Source organism: Aspergillus wentii (assembly GCF_001890725.1).
Source record: "Aspergillus wentii DTO 134E9 unplaced genomic scaffold ASPWEscaffold_3, whole genome shotgun sequence".
Taxonomy (NCBI): domain Eukaryota; kingdom Fungi; phylum Ascomycota; class Eurotiomycetes; order Eurotiales; family Aspergillaceae; genus Aspergillus; species Aspergillus wentii.
Window position 1 is genome coordinate 143,072 of NW_024467834.1, and position 20,643 is coordinate 163,714.

At 49.1% G+C, this 20,643-nt stretch overlaps 11 protein-coding genes across 11 annotated transcripts; 6 read left to right on the forward strand and 5 right to left on the reverse strand.

Annotated features, from left to right (window-relative positions):
- Window positions 1-323: 323 nt before the first annotated feature.
- On the reverse strand, window positions 324-2,232 carry ASPWEDRAFT_106866 (glycoside hydrolase family 47 protein; the record flags this gene model as incomplete). Its single annotated transcript, XM_040827843.1, has 4 exons — window positions 324-375; window positions 431-688; window positions 741-1,544; window positions 1,592-2,232. 4 exons carry the CDS (start codon window positions 2,230-2,232, stop codon window positions 324-326), a joined length of 1,755 nt encoding a protein of 584 aa, XP_040690012.1.
- Window positions 2,233-2,380: 148 nt separating this feature from the next.
- On the reverse strand, window positions 2,381-4,410 carry ASPWEDRAFT_404636 (stealth family protein). The gene has a single exon (XM_040835325.1). It carries the CDS (start codon window positions 4,287-4,289, stop codon window positions 2,526-2,528), a length of 1,764 nt encoding a protein of 587 aa, XP_040690013.1. The 5' UTR covers window positions 4,290-4,410; the 3' UTR covers window positions 2,381-2,525.
- Window positions 4,411-5,154: 744 nt separating this feature from the next.
- ASPWEDRAFT_169867 (uncharacterized protein) lies at window positions 5,155-5,540 on the forward strand (the record flags this gene model as incomplete). The annotated part of the gene is made up of 3 exons (XM_040830530.1): window positions 5,155-5,320; window positions 5,369-5,436; window positions 5,502-5,540. 3 exons carry the CDS (start codon window positions 5,155-5,157, stop codon window positions 5,538-5,540), a joined length of 273 nt encoding a protein of 90 aa, XP_040690014.1.
- A 978-nt stretch (window positions 5,541-6,518) lies between these two features.
- Window positions 6,519-7,530, forward strand: ASPWEDRAFT_37909 (uncharacterized protein). The gene is given in 4 exon segments (XM_040834786.1): window positions 6,519-6,766; window positions 6,824-7,074; window positions 7,121-7,387; window positions 7,402-7,530. The coding sequence occupies 3 exon segments, from the start codon at window positions 6,542-6,544 to the stop codon at window positions 7,218-7,220; spliced, it is 576 nt and encodes a 191-aa protein (XP_040690015.1). The 5' UTR covers window positions 6,519-6,541; the 3' UTR covers window positions 7,221-7,387; window positions 7,402-7,530.
- A 507-nt stretch (window positions 7,531-8,037) lies between these two features.
- ASPWEDRAFT_169869 (GMC family oxidoreductase) lies at window positions 8,038-10,059 on the forward strand (the record flags this gene model as incomplete). Its single annotated transcript, XM_040830531.1, has 5 exons — window positions 8,038-8,423; window positions 8,469-8,498; window positions 8,544-9,417; window positions 9,465-9,966; window positions 10,013-10,059. The coding sequence occupies 5 exons, from the start codon at window positions 8,038-8,040 to the stop codon at window positions 10,057-10,059; spliced, it is 1,839 nt and encodes a 612-aa protein (XP_040690016.1).
- Window positions 10,060-10,107: 48 nt separating this feature from the next.
- On the reverse strand, window positions 10,108-10,809 carry ASPWEDRAFT_108628 (acetolactate decarboxylase; the record flags this gene model as incomplete). Its single annotated transcript, XM_040828010.1, has 1 exon — window positions 10,108-10,809. One exon carries the CDS (start codon window positions 10,807-10,809, stop codon window positions 10,108-10,110), a length of 702 nt encoding a protein of 233 aa, XP_040690017.1.
- Window positions 10,810-11,338: 529 nt separating this feature from the next.
- Window positions 11,339-13,123, forward strand: ASPWEDRAFT_49867 (thiamine pyrophosphate-binding protein; the record flags this gene model as incomplete). The annotated part of the gene is made up of 2 exons (XM_040837341.1): window positions 11,339-11,420; window positions 11,463-13,123. The coding sequence occupies 2 exons, from the start codon at window positions 11,339-11,341 to the stop codon at window positions 13,121-13,123; spliced, it is 1,743 nt and encodes a 580-aa protein (XP_040690018.1).
- Window positions 13,124-13,645: 522 nt separating this feature from the next.
- On the forward strand, window positions 13,646-15,326 carry ASPWEDRAFT_107650 (putative cytochrome P450 oxygenase; the record flags this gene model as incomplete). The annotated part of the gene is made up of 5 exons (XM_040827905.1): window positions 13,646-13,850; window positions 13,898-14,748; window positions 14,791-14,901; window positions 14,944-15,110; window positions 15,155-15,326. 5 exons carry the CDS (start codon window positions 13,646-13,648, stop codon window positions 15,324-15,326), a joined length of 1,506 nt encoding a protein of 501 aa, XP_040690019.1.
- Window positions 15,213-16,116, reverse strand: ASPWEDRAFT_37910 (uncharacterized protein; the record flags this gene model as incomplete). The annotated part of the gene is made up of 2 exons (XM_040834787.1): window positions 15,213-15,907; window positions 15,954-16,116. Coding segments are annotated over 2 exons (699 nt in total), but the record flags the coding sequence as incomplete, so codon positions are not given.
- A 695-nt stretch (window positions 16,117-16,811) lies between these two features.
- ASPWEDRAFT_37912 (fumarylacetoacetate hydrolase family protein) lies at window positions 16,812-17,974 on the reverse strand. The gene is made up of 5 exons (XM_040834788.1): window positions 17,773-17,974; window positions 17,640-17,720; window positions 17,472-17,585; window positions 16,939-17,415; window positions 16,812-16,882 (listed from the first exon to the last, which is right to left on the reverse strand). Exons 1-4 carry the CDS (start codon window positions 17,947-17,949, stop codon window positions 16,939-16,941), a joined length of 849 nt encoding a protein of 282 aa, XP_040690021.1. The 5' UTR covers window positions 17,950-17,974; the 3' UTR covers window positions 16,812-16,882.
- Window positions 17,975-18,182: 208 nt separating this feature from the next.
- Window positions 18,183-20,279, forward strand: ASPWEDRAFT_49871 (transcription factor domain-containing protein; the record flags this gene model as incomplete). The annotated part of the gene is made up of 3 exons (XM_040837342.1): window positions 18,183-18,292; window positions 18,873-20,077; window positions 20,131-20,279. The coding sequence occupies 3 exons, from the start codon at window positions 18,183-18,185 to the stop codon at window positions 20,277-20,279; spliced, it is 1,464 nt and encodes a 487-aa protein (XP_040690022.1).
- Window positions 20,280-20,643: the final 364 nt, after the last annotated feature.

A 20,643-nucleotide genomic window follows, 5' to 3' on the forward strand; every position in this document is an offset into this window, starting at 1 on the left:
AATTATATCCCCGATCAATAAACGTTGTGCATCCAAGCAACAGGAATTCGGGGGTCTAGATCTATGTCATCCACATTCATGCGTCACGGTTGTATAAGGTCGAGGAATTAAAGTGCTATGCGATGCTTTCACTGTATCCATGGATGGCATGGTTCGTCGGTGGCGAAGCTCATCTTCACCCACGGTGCGTTGAACTCTGGCACCACTTCGTATTGACGACTCGCTTTCTTGGTACGGACTGAGCGCATATCTAAAACGGACAGTGGACCTTGTCTAGATCACCTAATTGGAGTTTAGGTTGTTTGGTTGAATCCATTGCATTTTCATGATCTAACGTTTACATGTATATACTTGAACGGATGTCCTTCGGTATTACTATACGCATCATTAGACATTGGCTTCCTAGGTACAGAAGAAATTATATACTTACAGGACGTACTCATCCAAGCTGATCAGATTTGGATCTGAGAAAATGAGGTAAAAGTATTTCAACGTCTCGGCAAGCCAGAAGCTTTCCATGACGTCTAGCTTTGATGTCTTGATGTCGCGCGTATCGTTGATCGCAGCATAACCGTGCTCTGATTTGGTGTATCGCTCGATGTTCTGAAAAATCTGCCATGCAGTGTCTTGTAATGATTTGTCGCCGGTAATTCGGTATATGGTAAAGATCGACTCGATTGCTTCAGGCCTGGAAAAGGTCAGCATGACACTGTCTTGATCAACAACATCCTATACTTCACCTCAGACGATACTTTGGATCGGCGACTTCCAGGATCGGTGGCTGTAGTCCATGTTGTTGAATCACCCGCTGCACAGCGTCCTGTAAATTTGGTGGCATTTCCCTTTCCTCGGGCCACCCAAAGATGTCGCGGTGCCACTTTTCTTCCCTCCATTCGCACCGGGTTGAGTTTCTACACCCACTTATATATACCGTTTCGGGCATTATACCCGTAGGCATGAGATTATATGCCCAGATGCATCCATCCACCAGCTTCCGTGCGATAGTCAAGTCAGCTGGACGCCCGAATACCCTGGCTCCAAGTCCCACCATACCCCCAAGGAAACACTTGAGGTGCTCCATTTGATACTCGAAAACCTCTTCACCAGATCCTGAGTTGAATCGTATGTCTCCGGCGAAGAGTACATCTTGTCCTCCTTTGTCCATGCCGCGGAAGAGTAGGTGCTGCTTGATCCCTTCGATGGCATGGATATACATGTCACGATATTGATCTGACTGTGCCCCAAGAAGTAGATACTCCTTCACGAGGTATTCATAGGTAGAATCAGCCATACCGCCGACTGTAAAGTGACTGTTCGAGAAGTTCGAGAAACTCCAAGTCCGGGCGTCCACCGAAACAGGCCATAGACCGGGCAACCGGGTGCGGTTTTGCGTACTGTGTAGACGGTCGGCGATTCTCTGAACAGCATCAAAATATTGGGCGTCGCCTGTTATTTGCGACAGACGCGTGAACTCCAGCCCCAACGAACCGATTTCAGCAAGGAGGGTCCTTTCACTGGACTCGGTTGAAGACTCGAAAACAGCCCTACACCTGGTGAGCTCCGTTTAGGCAATGGGCGTTATTCCTGTTACCTGATCCATTCCCATCGTGTCTGCGGCATTCGATTGGATGTAGCAAATGCCTTGAGCAGAAAGTCGGCCAGTTGCTGGGCCTTTTCCAACAGGATGGAATGCTTTCCGTTCGTGAGATCATAAGCACTAATCAGCCCTCCAAGGTATCGGATTGTCGTCTCGAAGATATTCACACTCAGTGCTTTCGTAGTGGAAAAGTCGATCTCATTGAGGGCTTGCAGAGCCGTTTCGAACTCTTCGACTAAACCCATTACGATCAACGTGTCCAACGAGTCGACCAGCGTCGCTGCCCAGCCCCCAAGCGGGTTTTGACGACCGCAACTGATGGGTGATAGTTCGTCCCACAGCCAGGCATGGTCTTTATAGGCTGTCCAGCTATGTTGGAATGCTTTCCTCACGGCCTGTTGCCTTTTGATTCTCTCGAGCCGATCGGATTGGGTTTCCGAGGTGAACTGATGCTGGATTTGTGGAATGGGGCTTGGTGTGCCACTAGGGAGAGAGATCAAGGACACTGGGCAGGTTGGGGAAGCTCGCTCTGAAATGCATTCTGAACTCGTCAAGTTGATATAGACGAAGAGAAAAAGGACCAAAGTGGGCGAAATGTAGCGTTGCAGAAAAAGCGCAATCAGGAAAAACCCCATCATGAAAGATTGGACTCCAGTTGAACTCAATAAGGAGGCAAAATGAATTTTGCATCTGGCATTTATAGTAACATGAAATGTTTCTCTTGACAAAAGTTCAGTCGAGGCCCTATTACTTAGAGTTTCCTGGATCCGGCACTCTTGTAAGTCTGGGTCATACCTGATAGCTTCATGTGCTCGTTTACCATGGCTCGCTGGCCCTTGGTTTGCGGGGATCTCATCCGGTCATAATTAATGCCACTTAACATGGATGTTCTTGCATATGGAACAAGACTTGGGATCAAAACTAATCCTTAATTATACACCCGAGCTAGTATCAAGTCTTCTTGCGCAGGCCGCAACAAACAGAGTAGCACGATGAACCCATAAAGGCACAGCATTATAACAGACACCTGATAGGCAGAGGTTTGTGTTTTGCTCAAGAGTGCGCCGACGTCTTTCTCGAAGCTGGAGGGAACTGGCCACAGGTCTTGCAGTAACTGGATAAACGCCCGTCTCACATCGAGCGATGGACTCTTCATGTCGTCATTAAGGCAGATGAATTTGGTTGGTCGGTTTCTCGTCGACTGCAGCTGGGACAGGGTGGTCTCATTGTCATCTCCCAGCATGTGAAAGGTCACATCGGTTCCCATCTTCAGTCTATATCCCTTTCTCTGTACGTCAGGTGGTAACGTTACCGTATTGATGCAATATTCGACGTCCTGGGCAAACATGGCTACCGTTGTTTCCGAGTTGGTCGGCGCGAGGCGATGCTGAAGACACTTTTGAATAGATTCATAAAACCCGATTGGGTCGCTTTGTGTACACAGAACATCCGCGAGAGCTCGAAGATTACCTTCTCGGCCAAGGGCAAGGTGTTGATCCCGCATCGCAGACAGTTTAGAAGACAAGAAATACGGTCGATTGACTAGATAGTTGAAATAGGCAAAGCCCACCTGTAGATCATGCGGGTGTCGAAACCGGTGCGCTGAGTTGAGCTGGAATTCCTCGGGAAACATCCATTTCAGCTCGGTCAAGACGTGCTTGTTGATCATATGCGGCATGTGCGACGGGACTCTCCGGAGGTGTTTCGATTGCTGGAATCGCCCGTTGAATGCCTTGATGACGGAGCGGATGGCATCGGCTACCAAGTCATGGTCCTTGGGGCATTGCGAGATTGCATCCAGTAGTGCGACAGTTTTGATCTGCTTGCTGTTGTCCGGTGCTGTCCTGTTTGATGCCCAGATCTCGTCAAGGAAAGACTGCGGGATCTCTGTGTCCTGCTCACATAGCGAGGAGATAACTGCTTTCCCTAACAGCTGTTCAGTTTTTACTCCCCCCTGCCCATCATCCACAAAGCCGTAGTCCTCGAACTCGTCGGGGCTCTTTGGCGTAAGGCGGTCTTTGGACCAATACTCCGGATATGCATCATCTCCGAGTGGAACCGGGTGGGACAGGTGGATGTTCTGCACCCCAGCCGGCGTGATAAAGTCATCTAGCGAGACGGGTGCACCCAGAAAGACATCGTCGTTAAAGTAGAGAAAATAATCACTGAGACCGGGGATTCGGTCGAGGTTGCTTTCAATGGCGGAGGAAGAGAAGACAGGCAAATGCGACGTATTCTGAAAGATGTCCGAATGGCGGACAATTTGGATCCGAGGACTGTCGGCGTCTAACCAGGAGGGCACCTGGCCGTTGGTGACAATGTAGATGCGGCGGATCCAGGGCGCATATTGCTCGACAGAGCGCACGGAATAGCGCAGCTCGTCGTTGTCTCGGAAATGATTCTCGTCGGCGGCACCATCGCCTTGATCGTTTCTGTCTGCGCTCTGCCTGTTGGTGATATTCGGAGACAGTCCATCCTGTTCCTGAATCCAGAGCTGATGCCAATAGTCCCTCTTGCTCTTCCAGGTCGGATCAGATCCGTTGACCCAGGTGTAAACGGCATCAATGGGGCCCAACGAGTCCGTTTGGAAATCCACGTGGCCAATGCTGTCTGCTTGCCGTGCTGGAAAACCTCTTGATAGAAATATCAACAGTCCCAGCGCGGCAAGCTGGCGACCAAAAGTAGATGGCATCGTTGTTGGATCGCCGTGCTTTGTCGCAAACTGTTTGTCTGGCAATTAGGACCAGGGATTGGCATATATGATTATATCGAGATTGCCAGGCCAATATTCTATGAATTTAGTTGTTTTATTCACCTCTGGCGGTTGTTCCCCGAGCTGAATCCAAACCGCGGAAATCCGAGCCAGACAATCGATGATTGTTCAGTCTCCGCCACCGATCTAGATCGAGCCCAAGGCTTGTTCAGATCAATGATTCGTGTTTCTGTAATGTTTATTTATGGACTGGCCACGTTGAATGTCCGATCGAGACCACAAACGTGTTCTTCGTGATGGGCTTTTATTCACTCTTCACCATCGGCCCATGGAACTGACTCTGCCATGGCTATCCTCTGCTAGCTATCTTATTATATCCATTTTATCGTTCTTTTTCGACAACAGATGAATCAACTCTTTCGTTGGCAATTATGCCTGGGCCTAGTATAGACCCTTTTCTTTTCGGGTCCTGCAGTCTGACAGAATTTTATGAACCGCAAAACAACCTACACTGAGGATGCTCGACTTGTAGATCGTGCCTAATAGCAATCAGAGCTTGAGGCTAACTGAATCCGTCGCTCATCCCAGTGCTAGACATAGTATAGGTTACCAATATGAAGCACGGCCTAGGCTGTTTTCGCAGTGGTGGGTGAGGTATCCATGATGCAAAGCCATGGCTTGGATGATCTTCCAAGGGCCGGTTTTGCAGCTCAATATTCTAGACTCCGGCTGGGTTTATTTAAAATCAGTCTGTTTGGTCTACATCAACTGACGCTTCGTGATGATTATTGTTCACCAAAATCACTGATCAGTATTGTAGTCCATCACCAACCACCCCTCAACGATGCATTTCCGAATTCTTCTTGCCCTCTTCGCATTCACCAGCCTTTCTGTTGCCGAGGCGTCTCCGGATGAAGGAGATCTAGACAAGAGGCAATTCAGTCCTCCCGGCTGTTTTTGCTGCACTGGCTATGTTGTGCCAAACATAGCTGGAACTCGATGCGGCAAAGGTGAGCAGCACAATCTGTCTACCCAGTCAACTTACTCACAAGCACTAGATCATGACACTTGCGATAGCCGTGATCGCCTCTGCTGCAGCAAGGGTGCTATTGTCTGGCCTAAGATTGTGAGTCTACCCTTTTCCCATTTCATTTGCCTGTCTCTGTTTGGATGTTAATCGGCCCACGTTAGGATTCCTCCAACAGTAGCTCTGTAGCGTGCAGAGGTTAAATGGTCAAGGGCACTGGCCCGATGGCATGGAAGGCATGATCTGTTAACGCTGTGATTGATTTCAAACTCCTGGATTCTTTATGAAAAGTAATCATATGCTTATTTGAAACCGTCTCAGTATTTATGTCGTTTTGTTTTTATTTTCTATTTTATTTCTCTTCATGTCCTAATATTCTACTTGCTTGTCTTTCTAAATAGGCAACCAGGGCATGGTTTTGCAAATGTTGCTTCACTCTCTAGCTTTATGCAATGTCATCAGGACGCAAATTAATCATCTTGAAAACTCCCGTGCCTTGAGAAACAACATTTTAAACCAGAGTAGTGAAATATCGTAGACGCTATGGTTTTAATTAACTTGATAGTAGGCTTGAAATAAGTGACAATGGCATGTACCTCAATTTTTTTTGCTGGCCTTCCAACCGACCATAGACACTCTTCAAATAAGTCCGGCGGAAATAGTGTTTTGTATTTACTGGAGACAAATAAAGGGATTCACAGCAGGCACCTCAGCACCTACATCGATCTAAACAGCATGACTAAAATAACTGCATCACTCACCGCTAACTGATAGCCTTACCCAGTTCCTATTGCATAGACTGTTATGTAGAATAATTCCATAAGATACTTATGCCTGTTGATGATCTAAAGAGAGTCGAATGCCCCACATGTAGGTCCGAAGTGCTGCACAGCCTGTGCCAGATGGAAGTTGACTCCCTTCAACCCATTATTCGATGGAGATCACTGATATCCTTTTGGTTCTGACCAAGATGAGGGCCAGCGCAGGGTTTTCTCCGCAAAAAGAATGACAGATAATTCGCTGGATCAGCCGGATCTGTTGGTTCCTCGTATACGGAAATAACTATATCTACGTCTGCCGAGACCTTGGCGTTGATCCCGAGGCTGTGTTGATGATTGTACAAGATATTTAAGAAATATCACAGGTACCTTCATCCTTTACAAACCAAAATATTTAATCGACACGTCTAAATCTTTTATCCATAATGCCATCCAATTTCTACGAGCAAACCACACCCGCCTGGTGCATCGAGGCAGTCCCCCGGCCACACAAGCGATGGCTATCCTTTCTGTCAGTGCGCTTTGTGACAGTCCTGTTCTCCCTCATCGGCCTCATCTGCTTTGCCTGGGGCTATCCCCAACAGCAGGACGGTGGAATAGCATATGGGGATGGGCCTACGGCGTCACTCGCCTGCAGTAACCTGGGAACGGTAGGCCCTCTACTCTGCCATTAGATTCCAGTTCTAATAGTCTATCTTCGACAACAGGCAGCCTACGGATTCGCATGGTCCAGCATCTTCATTCTCGTTGTTGTCATCTTCAACTGCGCCGTCCACCCGGGTGCGAGCATCACCTTTGACTTCCTCGCTTGTGCCGCTCAAGCATGCACGTCTGTCTGGTACATCTACGAGCTGGAGCATTATTATGACTTTAGGCGACCATCAAGCTACGGCAAGGGTGACGAAAAGAAACTGGTCCGAGTCGAGGCTTTTGCGACGATTGTGATTCTTCTCTCAGCGTAAGTCTCCTTTGATTTCTGCAGTATCAGCTCTGACATGTGTTAGAATCCTCTACTTTGTGCTTTTTATCTGGGGATGCAGGATCTGCCATGTTCAGCGCAAGCGAGGAATCCAAAACACCAAGTTTGTGATGGAGAGTGCGTAAGAAGGCTATCACTGTCTAACCCCGAGTCACAAGGTGAGTGTGATAAAGGGATATCATGATGTGTGGAATGCGGGGGGCTATGAATGATGACGGCAATGGCCATCCACTATATAATGTCTAATAATTATGGTATAATGTTTAACTATAGACTATCATTGATGCTATGATGATTTGCAAGTATATCCAAGGAATGTCATAGTAGGCAAGCCATTGTGGAACGGGGCTATTCTTAGCGTTCATTGTAGATAGTCAGTGCAAAAAACCCTGATGGAACCAACATGTGTCACGAACAGATCGAGCATCATGAAATAGGAATGTTTGATATAGATCTACTTAGAACAATTCCAGATATATTTATCAGAATCCGTCCAGAAAGATCGACATACTGCACGTTCTTGGGTCGGCAGATCGACTGACAACCAGATAAGCCACATGAAGATGAACCATCAATTATAAGAATTGAAAAAGCCCATAAATGGGAGATGCAAGCTTCCGTCATCATTTCTGGCCGTTTCACGGTGTCTGAATAACGGTGGTGATCGGCATCATTTACTCCCGAAAAGGCAATGCGTCCCACAAAATGTCCCAATGATGCCATCTGATTCGGTCGGCTGAACAACTATACTGGGAATGCTAAACATCTCAATATTGAGTCGCTCAATCATGGGCTGCAGGTACGCAGAGGATCGCAGTGTTCCTGAATCAATTATCCGAGGTTCTATATGACGCATATTTGAGGTTAATCCAGTCATGCTTATATACCGTACGCCCCCTGAAACACCTATCCAACACCATTGTCGAATCTTCTACAGACAACATGTTGAGAGCGTTGACACTTTCTCTCGCCTTTCAGTCTCTGGCTCTAGGGGCCGTGACTGGCTCTGGTTCTCCTGGTGGTGAAGACCCCATCTCCCATCTCGACCGTCGCGATGAGACATTCGACTACATCGTCGTTGGTGGTGGCACCGGAGGAAATGTAATGGCCACACGCCTCGCCCAGCAGTCCTTCAAGGTGGCGCTGGTCGAAGCGGGCGGGACTTATGAGTTTGAATCCGTCGCTGCCGTCCCTGCTGCGGACGTGCTGCCTGTTGGATCAGACCCTGAGACCAAAGCTGGCATCGACTGGGGATTCGTCACCGAGGGACAACCGGGTGCGAGTAACCGGGCGATCCACTATGCGCGGGGAAAGTGTCTGGGTGGATCGTAAGTCTTCTATATATGGTATATATGTCTATACTGACAGTCTAGCTCGGCTCTCAACTTTATGATCTACCAACGGTATGTCTTGTGTTTCCTACTATAGGATAGATACTGACCATCCAGACCCACGAAAGAATCCATGTCACAATGGGCCAAAGAAGTCGACGATGACAGCTACGAGTTCGACCAGACCCTGCCCTACTACAAGAAGAGCGTCCACTTCACGCCCCCCGACACCAAGCTGCGGTTCCAGAATGCGACAACCGGATACGACGAGAGCGCCTTCGACCCCAAGGGCGGACCGCTCGAAGTGTCCTACTCCAACTACGCGATGCCCTTCTCCACCTGGATGCGAAAGGGGATGAACGCGATTGGTATCAAGGACAAGGAGGATTTCAACTCGGGTGAGCTGATGGGGGCACAGTTCTGCTCATCGACGATCAACCCGAAGGACGAGACAAGGAGTAGTTCGCAGTCGTCATTTTTGATTGATATCAAGCCGGACAGTTTGAAGACATACACGAACACGCTGGCGAAGAAGATCATCTTCGAGGGGAAGAAGGCGACGGGCGTGGAGGTGCAGAGTGGATGGAGTAGCTTCACTCTAACAGCGTCCAAGGAGGTGATCGTCTCTGCGGGTGCCTTCCAGTCTCCGCAGCTGCTGATGGTGTCTGGTGTTGGTCCGGCCGATGTGCTCAAGGAGCAGAACATTGAGGTCGTGAATAACCTCCCTGGGGTTGGCCAGAATCTGTGGGATCATCCGTTCTTTGCGCCTTCGTATCGGGTGCAGGTGCCGACTCTCACCACCACCGCCACGAATCTCCTTGCTGCGGCTGGCCAGTTCCTCAGCTCTGTCACCACCAAGTCTGGTCCTCTCACGAACCCTGTTGCTGATTATCTTGCCTGGGAGAAGATCCCAGATTCGCTTCGCTCTGCCTTTTCCCAACAGACCAAGACTGACCTGGCCAAGTTCGCCGACGACTGGCCTGAAGCTGAGGTACATCTCCTTCTACAGAAATAAATGACCATATCTAATGAAAACAGTACATCTCCGGCGCAGGATACATCGGCAACTTCTCCAACCTCCTCCCGACCCAGCCCAAAGATGGCTACCAATACGCTTCCATCCTCGGCGTCCTCGTCGCGCCTCTATCCCGTGGCAACGTCACCCTCAAATCCTCCGACACCAATGACCTCCCCATCATCAACCTCAATTGGCTCAGCGACAAGGCAGACCAGGAAATGGCCGTGGCGATGTTCAAGCGCATCCGCTCTGCCTTCCAGAGCAAGGAGATGGCCCCCGTCGTCATCGGCGAGGAGTACTATCCCGGCACGAAGACGCAGTCCGATCAGGAGATTCTTGAGTTCATCAAGGATAACATCATGACGCTGTGGCATGCGGGGTGTACGTGTAAGATGGGCAAGAAGGGAGACGAGATGGCGGTTGTTGATAGCCAGGCGAAGGTGTTTGGGGTGGAGGGGTTGAGGGTTGTCGATGCGAGTGCGTTTCCTTTCTTGCCGCCGGGACATCCTCAGTCGACAGTTTGTGAGTCTTTCTTTCTTTCTTATGGATGAGATGCTAACTGGAATAGATATGCTGGCGGAGAAGATTGCAGATGAGATTATCAAGGGCAACTAAACTAGACATATGTATACTAGTCTAATCACTAATTCACCATTTATATTCCTATCTCTGCACCAAAGGCAAGTCCTCCGCGATAGAAGGCTGAATCGGCTCCTCATTAAACTCCTCACCACCTGGCAGCTCAAGATGCAAATGCGTACCCACCGCAGCCTTGAGCGTGATCTTCTCAGCATCAAAATCCAAAACATGGCCTCCTGCTTTCCGATCATCCGAGAGGAAGTGTATGTGGAAACCCGCCATGCTGAAACCATTCGTATACGGAGGCGAGTAGAACCCAAACACACTCCCCTTGATATCATGGTATGATTTGACCGTCTGCCGACGAGCGACTTGCATGAGCGGCTCTTTGGGAGCGAGCTGCGGATTGACGACGCGGTAGGTGATGTGCGTAAAAGTGCCGTCGAGACGGAGGGAGATGAAGTTGTTCTGTCTGGAAGGGAGGTAGGGATACAAGGCTTCCTGGAGAGAAGCCATGGAGAGAGTGGAGAGCGACTTGGTCATGGTGGGCTGGAAGTCGGTGGCGACGATGAGGGGCGTCGTGTCGGAGGGCGTGAGCATGCGCAATTCATCTTTGGAGGTGAAGTGGTACACCTTGCCGTCGAGGATGATGATCTCGCCGTTGATGCCGCAGGCGGTGCCGATGCCGTGATTGGTATCTTTGAGAATGTGCGAGAGAGTGGTGCCATCCGAGGCCAGTCCGTGCATGAGGGCGCTGAAGACGGAGTATTGGTGGATGTGGTTCATGTTGATGGTGATGGTGATGCAGATTACCAGTGAGGGTTAGTATGTCTTTATACGGTGTGTCCATTCCAATAGCATCAACTGTGCATCATTCATCATCATCCGATTGTCGGACATATAAGCTGCATTCCAGTTTGTAGAATGTGATAGTGCGGCTCGGAAATGATGTCGAGGGAGTACAAGATTCCTCATATCACTTATAATAACCCGTGATGATGTTGTTGTGGTCGTTGCTGTATGAGGTGTTTTACATTATTGGATGATAAGACTCTTGGACATGTCTTGAATTGAAGCAAGGGCATTTGCATATGTATGCTTGAATGGATACAGCAGAAAGGAATATTTAGAACGGCAGTGAGCGTGACACATTGTCAATAGTGCAGTGTTACATAGTGTAACTCAGTGCATACCAGGCAATGTAGAGTGACAGAGATAAAGACACTATAATCAGTAATGATGGCCATAAATAGTCCGGAATAGCAGTATCAATAACTCAATCAATACCTCAGTAACTCAACTCATAAAACTAACAATGCAGACCAAAGATCTCGCTGGTCTCCTTGGAAAAGACGTCCTTCGGGAACTTCTCTACGCTCATGGCATCAAGCATATCTGTATGTCCCCTCCTTATTGAACTTCATATCCTAACCAGACAGTCGGATACCCCGGTGGTGCTGCTCTTCCTCTGTTCGACGGGATCTACAAATCCAAAATCGACTTCATCCTCTCCCACCATGAACAAGGCGCTGGCCACATGGCCGAGGGATATGCCAGAGCAAGTGGCAAACCGGGCGTTGTCCTCGTCACCTCTGGCCCTGGCACTTCGAATGTCGTGACTCCTATGCTGGACGCCCTCCTGGATGGAACGCCGATGGTGGTATTTTGTGGTCAGGTTTCCACGTCTGTCCAGGGCACCAGGGCCTTTCAAGAGATCGACGTGGCGGCGTTGAGCAAGCCATGCACCAAGTGGAGTGTCTGTGTTAATAATATTCATGATCTGCCTGGTTCTATCGATGAAGCGTTCAGGATTGCGAGGGATAAACGACCTGGGCCTGTCTTGGTAGCCGTTCCCAAGAATATCGGAGAAGCGGTCTATATACCTGATATACTACAGCCATCTCTCTGCAAGGAGGTTCACTCCAGAGTGGGTAGTCCAAACGGCATTGTCAATTTGCACGACACCATCGACCGTATTGCGGACCTTGTCAATACCGCTGAACGACCCGTTATCTGCGCTGGCCAGGGAGTGCTGAATGCCAGTAATGGACCATCCCTTCTAGCTAGTCTAGTTGACAAAGCGCACATTCCCGTCACCACGACTCTACTCGGCCTTGGTTGTTTCGACGAGACTCGCGATGAGGCTTTGCAAATGGTTGGAACGCACGGAACACCGTACGCCAACTATGCTATCCAGAATGCCGATCTTGTCATTGCACTGGGCGCCAGACTAGATGAAAGAGCCGTGGGAAATGCAGGCGGATACGCACCCAAGGCTAGAGAGGCTGCACACCGGGCGACTGGAGGAATAGTTCAGTTCGATATCAGTCTTGAAACAGCAGGGAAGGTGATCACAGCGGACGAGACGGTGGTTGGTGATCTGGCCGAGACGCTGCCTATCCTTCTCTCTCGCGTACACGATGATAATAAACGAACAGCCTGGTTCAATCAGATCCGCTACTGGAAACACACCCACTTCCCCAGCATTCCCACGAATAAAGGCACACACTGTCTCCCCCAGCAGATTGTGATCGAATTAGACCGCCAGCTGCAATCGCTCGATCAGCAGACCATCGTCACCACCGGCGTGGGCCAGCATCAAATGTGGGCGGCTCGCTTCCTCCAATGGCATCGTTCGCATAGCATGGTCACCTCGGGGGGTCTGGGAACGATGGGCTTCGGTCTTCCATCCGCGATTGGTGCCAAATTAGCCAATCCAGACAAGATGGTGGTGAACATCGACGGGGATGCCTCGCTGGGCATGTCACTGCAGGAATTCTCCACGGCAGCACAGTATAATATCGCCGTCAAGACCATCATATTCAATAACGGGCAACAGGAGATGGTAGCACAGATGCAGAAAGCAGCTTACAATGGCCGGGTGTGTTTTGTGCACCAGCAGAACCCGGATTTCGTGATGCTGGCGAACAGCGTGGGGATTCGGGGGATACGATGCACGACGGCCAGGGAACTGCCCAGTTGCATCCAGTGGTTACTGCAGAGCGAGGGACCGGCGGTGCTGGACGTGACGACGGACGAGACGGAGATGGTGCCTATCGTGGCAGGTGGACAGGCATTGGACTGCATGGTGTTGAACTGAGGGGTAGCGATAGAGTCATGTATACTGATATTCGTGCGATGGACTAAATAATGAATGATAATACGATAGATGATAGAATCAAGGTTCCCCTCTTTCTGCAGGTAATTTGGGCATCCCTGCTGAAACATATGACAGCGGCAAGCAGGGATTATTCGTCATGGGAAAAGTACGTGCAGCGCCGTTATGCTGTTTAATGCAGTTTAAAATATACTAGAGCAGTCCAGACCAGACAGACACTGTCGATCGGCTTGTCGTCGCCTATGATGGATGCATAATATAATTGCTCCACCGTGATTGATGCATCACGGAGGGGTATCTTTGCTACTTGGCGTGTTCATCACAATGTATGACATGCATGCTATTGACTGTATCATCATGGAGGGGTAATTACTATTCCCTATTTTGAGATAAGGATGGGTATGCCATGCATATAGACGGATACATTTCCCCCTATGAACCATAGTAAGGTTCATGCTATATATTTCCCCATCATCCTGTCTTGTACGAACCATCAGACCCAACATGTTGTCCGACTACTATCCCTGGCTTCTGGCCAGCCTCATCGTCTATCTGGCAGTCAAGAGCATCTATCGTCTCTATTTCCATCCTCTGAGCAAATTCCCTGGCCCCAAACTCACGGCCATCACCCATCTATACGAGTTCTACCACGATATCATCCGCAATGGAATGTTCATCTGGGAGATTGAAAAGATGCATGAGAAATATGGTATTCCACATCTACGTCCATACATGCACGTCATACTAATCCCTCAGGCCCAATTGTCCGAATCAATCCACGAGAAATACACATCAACGATCCCTCCTACTACGATGAGATATACGCCTCCAGCAGTCGCATTCGAGAGAAAGATCCCAAGTTCGTCTCTTCTTTCATGGCAGACACATCCATGGTCTCCACCATCAGTCATGGTCATCACCGCTTTCGACGGGCTCTTCTGAATAACTTCTTTTCCAAGAAATCCATCCTCGACCTGGCACCGCTCGTTCAGTCCAAGGTAGACAAGCTGATGGACCGTCTGGAGGAAGCTTACAAAGACAAATCTATTGTCGAGCTCGATGCAGCCTTTGCAGGCTTAACAGCAGATGTCATCACGCAGTACTGCTATGGCCGAAGCTGGGACTATCTCTCCCACAAAGACTACAACAGCACCGTGAGAAACACAGTAAACGACATTACTGCTTGGTTCCATATCAACCGCTTCTTCCCTTTCCTGCCGCGCCTTTTGGAGATTGCTCCTCTGTGGCTGGCGTGTAAATTCCAACCAGGAAGACCGAATCTGGCTCAAATGCAGACGAATATGCATGCGACGCTGTCCGCGCACGAAGAAAAGAGTCATGCTAAATCATCACAGCAGACCATCTTTGACAGACTGACCGACCCAGACGTGCCTGCTGAAGAAAAGACAGCCACTCGACTCAAAGATGAGAGTTTGATTCTGTTATCTGCCGGTACGGAGACGACTTCTCGGGCTTTGACTGTCATGTCGTTCTATCTTTCGAGAGATCCGGCGATGCGAAGTAGACTCCGAGATGAGTTGAAACAGGTCATGCCGACTCCAACTAGTCCGGTTACGTGGCCTGAATTGGAGAGACTGCCCTACTTGGTATGTACATCCATGTCTTAGCGTACCTATACTAATAAATAGACTGGCGTTGTCAATGAATCCCTCCGTCTTTCATATGGAGTCATTATTCGTCTCCCCCGTGTGGCTCCAACGGAAGCATTGCAGTATCAGAACTACACCATTCCACCTGGAGTATGTTACCCCCTTTACTATTCTTCGTAAACTAATAGCCAGACCCCCATGAGCACAATCTCCTACTTCGTCCACCGAAACCCCACCGTCTTCCCCGACCCCGAAGCCTTCAACCCCGATCGCTGGATCGAAGCAGCAGAAAAGGGCGAGCATCTCAGTCGGTTCATCGTCTCGTTTACTCGTGGAAGTAGGATGTGTCTGGGATTGAAGTATGCTATCCCCTACTCTCTGATAAATGCCAGCTAATGAGCAGTCTGGCGTATTTCGAACTCTACACGACTATTGCTGCGTTCGTGAGACGGTTTGATGTGGACTTGCATAACACTGAATTGGAAGATATCCGGATTGTGAAGGACCTAGGGGTTGGATACACGAAACACGGTCCGATGAATGTCTCTGGTAGAATTGTTGGTCTTGTCGAGTAACCATCTGCATTTGTATTCTCATCTCATCTAGTCAATCAACCATCATCATGCTCCCTTTTCTTTAAAATCACCAGGCACCTCCGGTCCCCAAACAGAAAATGGCCCAACTAAATCCCTCTCCGTAGGCGTATCCTCATTCACCAAATCCCCATCAGCATAATGTTCGATCTTGAATCCGCTCGGATCAGCCCAATAGTCAAATATCTGGCTTCCAAGCACGTGTCTCCCTACGCCCCAGATACTCTTCCACCCCTGCCTCGCTAGCCAGTCGTGGCCGATAAGCTGCGTGTCAAAGTCTGTAACCTCGTACGAGGTGTGGTGGAGAAAGGTTTTCTTAACGTGTGGTTCAGCCCGCTGCATGAAGAAGACGTGGTGGTCGGAATATTCCTTCCCCAGATCGAGATGCATGAATGTGAGGACGTCAATGTTGGAAAAGTCCCAGTGGTAGAGGATGTCGGAGGGGACGAAGTTGAAGTTGTCTGTGTACCAGGCTAATTCGCGGTCAAAGTCGGGGACGACGTAGCCGAAGTGGCCGATTTTGTGGACGAGGGCTGGCCCGGGATGGTAGCGTTGGAATTTGCCTGTCTTGTTAGAAGAGTTGGTGAATGAAATGGAGGATAGACGAACCCTTTCGTGGTTTCTCAAAGGCCGTGTTAAAGGGGCCTTGTTGCTCATGTGTACCAGTTGGCTCTTGCGATTCGACAGTACGCTCTTCCTGCCCGTATATAACATGGAAGAAGGTATCATCTGGCCGATTGAACGTGATCATCTTCCCTCCACCAGGCGCCTCATCTAGATCGCGAGGACTAAACCCAGCCAGCTTGGCCGCTTTCTCGAACTCGGCCTGTGAGCGAGCAACAAACGCCGGACCCCGAAACCTCGGCTTCCCATCTTTGCTCTTCATCGCTACATAAACGTACGGATCTTTGCCGTATCCACGGTAATATATCTTATCCGCCGTTCTCCTCGCCTCGATAAATCCAAAATCCTTGGCAAAATTTCGGAAAATGTCAAGATCAGGATGTTCAAAGTAGACATGGCCCAGCCGATCGAGCTGGATTTTGTTTGGGTTGTTGGATATAGCTGGGATCAACATGTCGGGCATGATGCGTTCGCGGATGAACCGTGGGAGGTAGGAGAGGGTGGTAAAAAGAAGTTTGAATATAAATGACATTTCAGTTGAAGGAAGAAAGAAAAGATTGATAGCGTTTGTCTATGGTGATAGACGGTGTAATATAGTAAAGTTGATTGCCTTCAGCTTCGGTTGATCTGACTCGGGGGAACTTCCATGGACCACTTCGGCGGATCTTCAACGCCACTTTTCAGGATAAACCGGGGTTTCAATTGAAATTCGCAATCGACAGAATCTCCGTCTTAGACCATATGCGATATACCGAAATTTTATTGGAGGTACAGCCAGTGAATCACGATCAGAGTACGACTATACAAAATAAATTGCTATCATAAAATAGTAATAACCATGTTAACTAAATCAAACCCACCGCGTAACTACCTGGAGCACAATCCATTGAACCCATACAACAAATCGAGTAAACGCGTTAACCCTCGGAAAAACCGTCAGCAAAAAAAGACCAAAATTGCTGACGATCGCTTACTCAAAATTGATTCTATTTCTCAGTGTCCCAACCTTTTCCATCGTGACTTCAACCACGTCGCCATGCTGCAAGAAGACTTTGGGGCTACGAAATGCGCCCACTCCTTCGGGAGTCCCGGTCATGACAGCCGTTCCTGCTGGAACCGTCGTCCCTTGGCTCATGTGGCTGAGTATCTGTTCTGGGGAGAATATCATATCCTTCTTGAGATCGGCTGCTTGTCGTACTTCCCCATTCACCTTGGTGACTACTTTGAATGTGCCGCTGTCGAACAGCTCCGGGCTAATCAGAGTCGGACCAATTGGTGCAAAATTATCAAATGCTTTGGCGAAGAAGAATTGTCCTCCGGAATTCTGCTGTAGTTGAAACATGCGGCATGACAGATCATTGCCGACTGTATAGCCCAGAATATATTCTTTCGCGTCTTTCGGCGACACATCCCGGCATTCTTTCGAGGTCACGAATACGAGTTCTCCCTACAAAAGACAATTGTCAGTTCCATCGTATCTGCCATAGGGTATGTCCACTCTACCTCATAGTCCAGAAGGCCTTTCGCGCAGAAATCATTCACGGGAATATCTTGATCAGGATTCGCAAGAGACGCTGCCGGCTTCGTCCAGAGTGGAGGGTAGAATGGGATTTTAAGCTATGTATGTCAGCAGTTAGGATATATTCCAAAAGTGAGATGATAGTGCCTCACCTTAGCTTCCCTGGCATGGCTTCTGAAATTCAACCCCACGCAGTATATCGGCATATTGTCTCTAGGAAGCGGCGGTAACAGCTATTCACACGATCAATCAGCCATATCCTATATCCAGCAGATGGTACCTTACCCTGCGCACAGTGAGGCATCCTTTTCCATCCTCCTTAGATAGCTCCTCGAGAGACTCAAATGCATCTACCTTCGTCCCCGGAGATGGCGGTCCGTCGGCGTCAGGTCCCAGGTCTGCATAGTAAGGCTTCCCATCTTCTTCGCATTCGAAGCGCACAAGATGAGAAAATGACGGCATATTAGTTGATAGATTGGCAAGTGTCAAGATGTTGAAACAATTAGAGAGTCGCGTGAAGCAATTCAAGAACAACGGTCAGGTCATCAACTGCTCTTCCCAATACGGACTAGCGTCGGAGCATCTACCGGAAGATCTCAAGGCACGTGCCGCAATTGTCCCGATGATCCATCCGGCGGGAAGCTGTCCTCGGAATAACTTCAACTTCTTTCTTCTGTCCATCAGTCCCACGCAAGATGGAGTTTCCCCAGGCAGACGCAGCTTCCCAGTGGGATCCACTTTCAGCAATGCGCCGCAGCGAAAGCCAACCCCGAGCTCCATTGAGGGCTTGTGATATGTGCATACGGTAAGCCCTGTCTTCTGTTCTCTCATTGTCTTCTCTCAGTGGGCACTCACGCTGATGCTTTGTCTAGCAAAAAGGTGAAATGTGAGTTTCAGCCATTCCAAATTCTGTCCATCCATTAAACGGCCATCCATAGGCGATCAGGGACATCCGACTTGCTCTCGCTGCTTCGAGCGCGGGGAAACTTGCACCTACACAGCAAAAAGGCGAAAGCCTGGCCCCCAGCGCGGCTCGCATCACACCCGACTGGCGTCGAGAACACCAAGGTCTTCTGGTAACTGATCTCTCTTCTGCGGCAAGTCGATCTTGTGCTAATATGGCATACACTTCATACAGGTCGCCGTCGCTCTCTCGTCACCCCTCGAGCTTCAAACAATGATCCATCCCCAGCAGAGTCTACATCCCCACTCAGAAACTTGCTCCAGGAACAGTCATCTTTTCTGTCTCCTCAATCTCCTCAAGATACAGCCAGCAACCCTCGATGCTCGAACCAGTTGGATATTTCCCCAGAGCAAGAGAAGTACCTGTATGCATTTCCACTTTCGCTGCTTAAGACCCACGCTGAGACCAGTGATACTTGCAGTCTCGAACGATACTTTGACATTGCTCAAGATGCGAATCCTATACTCTCAAAGGAACGGTTTCTGAATGCCTATGATACCTCGCTATGCAATCGAGGGCTTGTCTCTGCAATAGTGACAATTACAGCAAAACTTACCGGATACACATTTCCTGTGGACGGACCCAGCCTTGATGCCCACGTTGACTTACTGCTGAGCTCGAGTTTACTAGAGCAGGATATACTTGGCGATTCCCCATCCCTCGATCAATTTCGGAAGGCGTGTATATTGTCTTTTTACGAGTTCCATCAGTTCCCGGGTCACCAATCCTGGATGCGCATAGGAAGATTGACTCGCATGGCCTATCGAATAGGGCTCGATCGCCTCGAAAATATGTGTGCACTTTATCCTGACTGGAGCGCCATTGGCAAGGAAGATCTCCAAGAATGGCGGTCGGTGTGGTGGTGCATCTACCGGCTCGATTCTTATACCAATCTTTCGTCAGGAACGCCGTATGTGATCGAGGATGGCCTAGTAAATACATCCTTGATCCTAGGGCAATCGAATTGGTCCTCAAACGGTACAGATGCTTTCCAAGAACTTTACTTGCCTCTTGACTCTGAAGGCTTGTGGAAACTAGTTCCTACAGTTACGTCTCATCCAGAAACTTTGTTGACAAACATCCACATCATTACTGTCGCTGCCATGCGTCAGGCTGGGCTAGTCTCACGAGTGCACTTGTTGCGCCCTCAAGAAGAAACAATTGCACGCCTCGCGAATGTCGAGCGACATCTTGCTGCGCTTCGCCTAGCCCTGCCACCTGGTTGGCTCAATCCCAAACGCAACGCATTTTCAGATGAAACTCACGCAGGCCATCATGCGAGACTCATCACTGTCTTTCATCTCTTTATGGCGCAACTACTTCTCTCTATCTTGGGCTGCGGTCGAACACGGGAGGATGAATGGCTCATGAGCTGGCAACGAGTTCTCGAGACTTGTCAAGATATTGCTTCAATTGCAGCACAATGGGATGGCTCTTTCTGCCTGCAGGTAGACCCAGCCATTACATTCACTATCTTCACTGCTCTCATCTTCATCGACCTCCACAGGAAGTCGACCGCCATTTCCACTCCCAGCCTCCTGTCTCAAATTGATCACGACAGAACCGTCCTCCGACTGCACCTTGAGCAGTATGCGAGTTTTTGGACGCTTCCAAGACTTCTCACGCGTAAGTGACTGAAATTCCTGAACGTTTGCGGACCAGCTGACGCCGTGTCCTAGTATCATTTGAAAGCTTCAGTGAATCGGTTTCCGGGCCGCTCTCGCATTGTCAAATCGCTTTAATATTGTCTCGTTTTGAGGCGCCTCTACACCCGAGATGGCTGCAATTTCTCTCATCCGCTCAAGCAGTCTTGGATGCTTGTCAATGATGTATACAATCCAAATAGAGTCCGAAGAGTTATCGAACCCTTTTTGGTCCGAAGTGATCAGCCCCAAACCTCAATAGAAAATAGTTAGCCACATAGTCACCTCCCAACCTATGTCATCCGAGCGCCGATTGGCTGCAAATTGCTTTTTGCCGAGATATTGTTGGCAATCTTGGTGAACGATCACAGCACTAAAAAATGTGATCGCCAGGCTAATCAGTGGCGGAGCAACTCTTTCGGGGTATCTTTTGGTGGGTCCCATATACCGCAAGCAATCCGCCATGCGTCCATAATTTGAAAAATAACCCCTGGGCCCTTTTGAACATGCTCTTCTTTGACGAAAGGCAACATCTCCTATCGGATTAAC